The 9415-nt window shown below is 47.2% G+C and overlaps 1 protein-coding gene across 1 annotated transcript in view; it reads left to right on the top strand.

The window, feature by feature from the left end:
- SERPING1 (serpin family G member 1) overlaps window positions 1–8463 on the top strand; it is a 13889-nt gene extending 5426 nt beyond the window's left edge. The window contains exons 5-8 of the mRNA XM_030887523.2: window positions 2069–2272; window positions 2466–2605; window positions 6694–6913; window positions 7977–8463. Coding sequence (XP_030743383.1) covers window positions 2069–2272; window positions 2466–2605; window positions 6694–6913; window positions 7977–8230 — 818 coding nt within the window. The 3' untranslated portion in view covers window positions 8231–8463. The remainder of the gene's footprint in view (window positions 1–2068; window positions 2273–2465; window positions 2606–6693; window positions 6914–7976) is intronic.
- The last annotated feature ends 952 nt before the right edge of the window (window positions 8464–9415 follow it).

The following is a 9415-nucleotide window of genomic DNA, read 5'->3' as shown; positions in this document are numbered from 1 at the left end:
GCAGGGTGGCAAAATACTATTAGTATCCTCCTTGGTGCCAGAGTAGGAGCTTTGAGCTACTAACCACAAGGTCTGCAATTCCAACCAAGTCGCTCTGCTCCCTCAGAGATGTATTCTGTGAGACCCACAGGGCTGGACTTAATTTTGTCTGATCACTCTAAGTGAGAATCAACTCAGTGGCGGTGGATTTTGGGGGTGGGGGGGTGGGTCTAGAGGGAAGGCTAAGGGGTGAGGAGTGGGCTACTACTTCATGGAAGAGGGAGATGGAATTTGCCCCAAACTCCTATCCAGCCTGAGCCATGGTATACTGTGAACTTCAGAGATGACTTGATTTGAAAACACATTTCTAGGGCTTAAAAACGATTGAAAACCAGTCATTTGGTCTAACACCGCCCCACCCTTTCCATTAGCTGGTGCCGATTAAACAGAAGTACCACAAGTTGGTGGTTTTAATGAAGAGAAATGGATTTTCTTACAGCCTAGAAGGCTAGACGTCTGAATTCAGGGCCCTAAGGGGAGAGAGCCAGCTATCTTTCAGCATCAGTAGCCCCTGTGCTCCTGGATTCCTTGGCATTCTTCACGTGGCCTGGGCCTTCCGTGTGTGTGTGTGTGTGTGTGTGTGTGTGTGTGTGTGTGTGTCTTTGTCCAAACTGCTTCCTATCACTCAGAAGGGATTAGGTTTAGGACACACCCTACACAGATGTGACCGCATTACCATAACAAAGAAAACCCTATTTCCAACCAGGATTATGTCCACCAGTAGATGGTTCAGGATTCTCACACGTTTTGGAAGGCTACAATTCAGTGCATAAAACTCCTTTTTAAAACAAAGGGTGGGGAGGGGGAATAGCTTTTTTTTTTTTAAAAAAAAACAACTATGAAAGACACGATGAAACAAAAAAATACCGAGAACAAAAAGAAAGGGAATTTAGGGAAAAACCTATCAGTCTCACCGTCTTCACCTTCTGTTTTCTAACTTTTGACCCTGAATGAGGTGGGGGTTTCCCATTCAGACCATCCTCTTGGCGCTCAACCACTTAAACAACGTATTAAACTGCCCAACCGCTTGCCCTGCCTTCCCACATTTTCATCTCGTCTCCTTCTGTTTGAGCCTATTGTTGCAACCACTGGGTCAAGCCATCCATGCCTGGCAACCATTAATAGTCGGTTTCTATCTATGAGGGTGGACCTCAAAAAGTTCATGGAAAGGTGAAATTGAATGATGACAGAATTTTCCACCAAGTTAGTAAAACAAGCGCCCTTGTTTTTTGCTTGTTTCATCTGCACGAGGTCTTACACCGTTTGTTCTTTAGCGACAGACTTACCTCGCTCAGTGTCATATTTTCAAGAGCCGTCCATGTTGTCGTGGGCATAACTCCCTCTTTTTAGGGATACGGGCATAACTCCCTCTTTTTAGGGATGCGAGCAAGAGAGCTCAGAGGTGGGCAAGAAGCGTCGCCTTCACTGGTTTGCTATAAATCAACTCTATCCTTGGTCTTGCTGGTTCGGTGGGCAATTGACCTACATTCATTATCTGGAGTTCCCCTCTTTGTCCATCTGGAAGTGTACCAGGGTTCAGGGGGCTTATGTTGTACCTAAGCATCGGCAAAGCCTGCAGGGAAATCTCTTTCGATTTGTTTAGGCCAGGAGAAATTTCTCTTTCAAACACGATTTTTCTCAGTAGACTTGAACTTTGGAGAACAAAAGCCGGAAGCAGAGCGTCTATCCCCTGATAGTTCAGGGAAGGGAAGAGAACCAGTAGGGAGGCCAACGGAAGGCCGTCTCTCAGAGACTGAATCTTATGCCCAGCTAAAGTCACATGGCAGTTACGGGCCTAGGGGGTTCAGGGCCCAGTGCTCCTGCTTTGAGTCCAGGATTGGCCTTCTTTGGGCTTCGTGGACTGCGTCTTTCAAAGGGAGCTGGACCCCTGGCTCCAACAGGGTGTGTCCATTCAAGGAGCGAGAAGAACTCTGGGTAGCGTGTGCTCACTCGCCAAGCCTAAGCTTGGAAAGGGAGGAGGGTGCTTGGGAGACTCATGCTTCCTTCTCTTGACTTGCCCTGCCCCCAGACCTGGCCATAAGGGATACCTTTGTGAATGCCTCTCAGAGCCTATACGACAGCAGCCCCCGAGTCCTGAGCAACGACAGTGATTTCAATCTGGACCTCATCAATAGCTGGGTGGCCAAGAACACCAACCACAAGATCAACGAGCTGTTGTACAGCCTGCCCTCCGACATCCGCCTTGTCCTTCTCAATGCTGTCTACCTGGGTGGTAAGGTGGCCCTGGAGCAGGTAGCCTTCTCCCCATTCTGGGTTCTTCCTCCCCTCCTGGTTGCCAATCCCATGCATCTTCCACAACTCGATCCCAGTGGCCCAGCCCCAGCCCCTGTCAACAAGGCTTTTAGCCCCTCTTCATCCTTAACCCACCGGCACTGGAACTGCCCTCCACCTTCTCCTTCCTCTAGCCAAGTGGAAAACAACATTTGATCATAAAAGAACCAAGATGCAACCCTTTCACTCCAGATCTTCTGTGATAAAAGTGCCCATGATGAGTAGCAAGAAGTACCCCGTGGCCCATTTCACCGACCGGACTTTGAAGGCCCAGGTCAGTTCTTGTCCCTTCCCAGTCCTGTTTCAGAAACCCTCAAGCATCCTGATTTCCACTCTGCCATGGCCCTGTTCCTTCTGGGTCCACTCTGACAAACAGATCATTCCTCCTCCTCCCCGCTATATGCCTACCCTATCTCTTCTCTTCTCTCTGGTCTTGGCCAAAGCAGGCCATGTGTGTTTTCAACGGAGAGACAGGACTCTCCAGTTTCTTCATTCATCTCGCCTGCATCTAATGGCAAAAAGTGAACCATCTTCCTATTCTGTGCCCCTGTTTCTCTTTCTCTGAATCTATCAGGAGAGCTTGGTGACTTGGTTAAGTCTTGTGAATATGTGTCTCTGGGTACATACATGTATATAGCTATACCTGTGGATTTGGATATATGTGGTATGTGGATATGTGCTAAGTGGCCTAAGTTCCTTAGGAGAGATTGGACAATGTCATTTTTCAGTGGTTACAGAGAGAGGAAAGACAGACTATGGAGTCCAACGGATTCTAGTTAGTAAATGATCTCATGCCCTGTAACCAGACCTTTCCAGCTTGTTATTGTTGGATGCTGTTGAGTCTATTTTCGACTCCTAGCAACTCCATGTGACAGAGTAGGAACCTTCCATAGGGTTTCCAAGGCTATGGTTTGTAGGAGGAAATCACTAAGTCATTGTCTTGTAGACCTACTTATTGGGTTCTGGTTTATTGGGAGAGAAAAAACCACAGATCGATGAGGTAGAAAGCAATGGGAGACATAAAGCGACACACTCCTAGGCTAGGGAAGTGTAGGATCTGTTCGAGGAACATACCTAGCTCATTCCCACATCGGGAGCTTTTCCTTCTGCCTGGACCCCTCTTCATTCACATTAGTTTGTTCCTTCTGATCCTTCAGGTCTTGGCTCAAAGGTCACTTTGATAAAGAATCCTTTACCTTTAAAATAGCTTCCTCCCCACCCTGTAACATTGCCCAGTCTTATATTCATGGAACTTAACATTATCTGAAATTCGGCTGTTAATTTGCTTGCAGTACTTTGGGAATGAGAACCGTGGTTGTCTTATTTCCTGCTGAATCCTCAGTACTTAGAACCATGCCATGTGTGCGTTAGATGTTAACTAAGTAAACGAACTCCTGATGACATGTTGAGGGCACCACCCTAACTTAAGAGTAGATGGAACTGGGTATGAAAGTGAAGGTTCTTAATGCCAAAGGAGGAGAACTTTTAGGCACACACACAAAAAGGCTATTCATAGTTCACTGGGCAGTTTGTTTGCTTTTGCTTGTCGGGTGGTTGTTTTGTGGTGCGTTTTGTTTTTAGCTAGAATACATTCAACAGAACACACACCAAGCCAACAGATTGTACAGACAGCTTGGTGGCCTTGATTACATTCTTACTCCACTTTCCTGAGTTATCATAAACCCACATCTTCAAGTTTCCTAGCTAATCTGAGTTCTATTGTCAATTTGATCCTATACAAAGCCATCGAGGCATAACGTGTTCTGTATTGGAGTGCTAACCACAAGGTCAGCAGTTTGAAGCCACCAGCCACTTCGAGGGAGGAAGATGAGGCTTTCTGATCCTGAGCGGTTTGCAGCCTCAGAAACCCCAAAAGGCAGTTCTACTCTACCCTGCAGGCTTGCTCTGAGTCAGAACTAACTCAATGGTAGCGACTTTGGTTGGTTTTTCTTGTTTGTTTTGCTTTGGGTTAAAAGAACACTGTTCAAAGAAGACATTGTTTACTAGTAAGCTAAACTATTTATTGGTTGGTTTTAAGATGTCTTCAGGGCACATTTTCAGTTTGTGGTTTAAAGATTATCTCCGGGCAGTAGTTTCACAGGTTCATCCACTCCCTGTGCTTCAGAAAGTCTGGATTCAATGAGAATTTAAAATTCTGTCCTGCATTTCGCCCCCTTCTGATCCGGATCCTTCTGTAGACTCTTTGATCAAAAGGTCCAGCAATGGCAATGGGGCACCATCCCATTCTGGTCTCAGGGCAAAGAAGACCACTCATTGGGTTTTAAACAAACATTTAATTTAATATAGTACTGTTATACATTAAAATTCAAAGTTTTACTTAAGCCTTTTAATTTTAAGTTAAACTTGCTACCCTATTTATAGTGGAGCAATTTAAAAAAATGAATGTATGCTAACTTTCTGTTATTGTTTAATTAATTAAATCATGTTGAACAGATTAAATTCCTTTAAACCAATTCCATTTACAAACTTAATTAATATATCCATAAGCATTTCGAGTTCGCTTTATAAATCTCATATGCTTGATTTGCTTTTGAAGCACATTAAATATTTAATGGTGAAATTATAACCCTGCTAGGACATCTTCCTAAACACCTAAAGTCTATTTTTAAATTAAATTAAATTTGAAAGTGTATCAACTTCCGTTCTTTATCCCAGTATCATTCCTAATCTTACTGAAAATTTCCTAGAATTTTTAGCTTAAAAATATAAAACTAGGGCATCAAACTCTCTTTAAAATTATAAATATTATTTTAAATAGCAAATACTGTACACGGATTACCCTAAGCTTACCACCCTGTGTTAATATAATGACTATAACTGCATAATTATATGAAGTTATATAATTCAATTATTATATTATTATTCCTGGTGGCGATGTTGGGCTAGTATTGGACCCAACCCCAGGGTCAGCAGTTCAAACTCATCAGCTGTTCCAAGGGAGAAAGTTGAGGCTATTTGATCCCATAAAGATATAAAGTCTTAGAATCCATATATAGGGTCACTCGGAGTTGCAACTGACTCACTGACTTTAGTTTTGGTTTGGGTTAATGTTATGGAGTTGTGGTACTTTGCCATTTTCATATTTAATTCGAACTCTTTTTGGATATTTATCTTCTAGACTCTTCTTGTCCCCTTTTCAAGCTTAATGTTATGCCATTTTAATGGTGGTCTTATACCCTGTTAGACTTGGTATTACTGACATTTTTTAATTACATAATTCTTTCTTTTGTGGAAGCTGTCCTGTGTTCAGCATCCCAGGCTTCTAGTCACCTCAAGCATCCCCCTGCTGTCCCAAACACCCCCATTGGTAACAGCCAAAATACTTCTTGTCATGACCAAACATTTACTGAGCAGCACCTTCTCCCTGGGTTGAGTGCCAGGTGTCCTACTTCTGTCTGGCCATTAGGAAATCCTTCTAACGTCAGGTTGGAAAGGTAAGACTGGGATAAGCTTGAATGCCTTACTAAGAGATTGACACTTAATTGAGAGGGCACCCTATCTCCCCCAAGCCAAATCCACTGCCATCAAGTGAGGGGTTCCAGGACTGTAAATCTTTTTGGGAGCTGCTGGGTTTGAACCATCATCCTGTGGTTAGCAGCCCAACACCCAACCCACAGTGCCACCAGGGCTGCTTTAATCTCCAGGCAGTGAAGAGCCATCAAGAGTTTTAAGATGCAGTCACTTGCTGATAATCATGACTGGCAGTGCTATTGGCTACTGAACAAAAGGCTGGTTTTTTTAGTACCCTCCGCGACTCCTTGCAAGAAAGCTCTGGCCGCCGAGCTCCTAAAACAGCCCTTGGAAACCCCGTGGAGCACAATTCTCCTCTGACGTGCATGGGGTCACCATGGGTTAAGCTGATTCCACTGCAACTGGCAGCAAGTGGCAAGTCATTGGTGGAGTTTGAGGCCTGTCTGATGGAAACTCATGCCCTCACCTCTGCCTCTCCCCAGCACCCACTTAGACCAGCACTGCTCATCCAGTTGGCATCCCCATTAGCACATCCTGATAGCATGGTGACATAAGAGACGATGCACTCAGCTGCTAACTACAAGGTCAGCAGTTCAAACCCACCACCTGCTCCATAGGGGGGCTGGGAGAAGAAGCTTTCTACTAACCAAAGATTTACAGCTTTGGAAACCCACAGGGGCAATTCTACTCTGTTCAATAAGGTCACCATGAGTCAAAATGACTCAATGGCCATGAGTTTGTTTTTCTGGTTTGGGGTGCTAGGATTGACTGCTGGAGCAGTACAGACTCTGGCAGCTGGATTGAAGAACAGCCAGGGTCCAGGAAAGCACCAGGTGGAAAAACTGACAAGGTGTGTCTCCTGCTCTTCAGGTGGGGCAGCTGCAGCTCTCTCACAACCTGAGCTTGGTGATCATGGTGCCCCAGAACACAAAACACCACCTTGAAGACATGGAGAAGGCCCTCAACCCCCCCATTTTCAAGGCCATCATGAGGAAACTGGAGTCGTCCAGGTTTCAGCCCACCCTGGTGACGATGCCACGCATCAAAGTGCAGAGCAACCAGAACATGCTAAGAATCATGGAGAAAATGGGTGAGTGGCTGGTGGGCCAGGTGTCACTCCTTGGGTAAAGAGGAGCCCCCAAGTTTGGGTCTCCTTGTCTAGAGTGCCCTGATACGCATCCTCTCAGGCTGTCTCTCAACCCTGTGAGTTGGAGGGCCGGGGGCTGTGAATCCATTGGATGGTAGAGGAAAGTTTGCATGGCTTGCCCAAGGTTCCTGGAGCTACTTACAGGTGAACCAGCATGCAAATTCAGGTCCCCAGCTCTCTCAGCATCTGCCACTATGGTTTACTGGAACGTAAACACGGGGACAAGCAGGTGTGCAAAGTGGCTGGGGACACACCTTCCCCAGAGATGTTTCCCAACAGTGAACCACCCCCTGGCACAGGCAAGACGTTTCCTGGCTAAGACCCTCTGCAAGCATCTCGGTTTAGAGTGGCCACAGAAACCCCAATTCCTAACCTTTCCACTCCCTTCCTAGTATTTGACCTCACACTTCAGGTCCTGCTGGAGAACTTGACCGCCTGCTATACGATCCCATTCCTGGTAGATAACATCATATCCTCGTTGGTGATCTCCCTTGATCACACTCCACCCTGCTCTGATAACGTTACCTCACTTTCAAGGTCCTTGGAGGCTGGGAAGCAGTGACATCCCTTTTCAAAGATTTGATGAACGATGTCTCACCTCTTGAGAGAGTGATGGTTGGAGCGAAGATGGGCCCGCTAAGAGAGGACGCCATAACTAGACTAGATATAAAATCAGACAAGCCCTGGTGGCGCAATGGCTAAGTGCTGGGTTGCTAACCAAAAGATGGGCAGTTCTAAACCACCGGCTGTGGCAGGAGCTTGTCCAGGGGGTCCACTCACGTCAAGTTTGTCTGCCCTATGGCCAGTTCGGCTCTGTCCCGTGGGGTCATGATGAGTGAAAACTGATTTGGCAGCACCTAACAGCCACAGCAAGCAAGGGAGGAGGAGGGAGAGCGCCGCTAGGCTGTGGAGGAGCCCAGGCCATGCAGGACAAGCCTCTCCGGAAGTTGAGGGTTGTCACACGCTGTGGCTAACAAGCCTTTGTGTCCTTCTGATTATGCCCTAGAATTCTTTGACTTTTCTTACGACCTCAACTTGTGCGGGCTGACGGAAGACCCGGATCTGGAGGTGTCGGTGATGCAGCACCAGGCCGTGCTGGAACTGACCGAGTCCGGGGTAGAGGCGGCTGCCGCCTCCGCCCTGTCTGTGGCCCGCAACTTGGTGATGTTCGAGGTGCAGCAGCCCTTCTTCTTCCTGCTCTGGGACCAGCAGCACCGGTACCCGGTGTTCATGGGCCGGGTGTATGACCCCAGGGGCTGAGACCTTCGGGGGGAGGGGGGGGAAGGGGAATGGGTTGCCAAGCTCAAAGCCAGCAGCTTCTGCTCCCTCGACTTACCCCCAGCCACCTCCCACCTCAGGTGTCCTCTGGCCATCACCTGATGGGTCCCCTGGGTCTGACAAAGGGACCTGCTCCTGCTAGTCCCTCCCCCAGGCACTGCAGCTTTTTCTGGTTCAAGTTCACCAGACCACAAATAAAACCTGGCAGACCACAACTCCCTCTTGTTTGTCTTTCAATACTGTCTGGCTCAGGATTAGAAGACTGGGCTCCCAGGGTCCTTGGATCGGTTAACTATTGCTGCATCGTAACAAGTCCCTGTAAGCTTAGTGGTGCATGCAGCGACCGTCCACTATTTCTGGGTTGGCTGGGTGGCCTTGCTGGTCTAGGTTGGATCTGGCTGATCTCGGAGGGCTGGCTCATACATCTCTAAGGCTAGTGGGAGGCTTGGTGGGAACTGGTCTCACCTAGCCTCAGCTAGGGCTATGTTACTCTGCTCCCACCATCTTCCACATCTCTCTAACAAGCTTGCCTATGCTTCCGCTCATGGCAGTGGCAGAGATGATACAAACAGACGGTCTCTTTTTCACATCTGTTTGCATCAACCTGCCATTGGCCAAAGTGAGCGAGGGAAAAGACTACGGAGGGTCGAGGGCGAAGAGGGACCAAGAATATGAAGCATCCCATGGAGTGCCAGAGGAGGAACAAACCCATCTTAGAAGAAGCATAACCAGAATGCTTAGAAGAGTGGATGGTGAGATTTACCCTTACTTCAGACACGAGATCAGGAAACATCAATCACTAGGAAAGGGGTCGGCGAAAATGAGGGAAACTCTCCCTGAGGTGGATCCACACCCAGCTGCAACGTGGACTCAGAGAGACCCTGCACAGGTGTCCGTACTCATGAACCCCTTACCCCCCTGGTTATCAGAACACCCACCCAAGGTCAGCTGACCTCCTCCAACCATCTTCTAGTCCTCAACTACACGCTGGGGACATTCTGAAAAACAGTACGGTGAAGACCATAAATAGACTTTGGGACCAAGGCTTGGCTCCCCATCAGACTCGACCGGAAAACACTCCTAAAGGCCAACAAACAGTCCTTGAACTAACTACAGGTTTTTCTTTGTTGTTGTTGTTTTGTCATTAGTTTTTTGTTGTTTTCATTA

This window comes from Echinops telfairi, unplaced genomic scaffold (genome assembly GCF_000313985.2).
Source record: "Echinops telfairi isolate 266 unplaced genomic scaffold, ASM31398v2 ScPeMD7_7416;HRSCAF=8454, whole genome shotgun sequence".
NCBI lineage: Eukaryota > Metazoa > Chordata > Mammalia > Afrosoricida > Tenrecidae > Echinops > Echinops telfairi.
The sequence above is the reverse complement of the archived record's forward strand: the minus strand, read 5'-3'. Positions and strand labels throughout refer to the sequence as shown.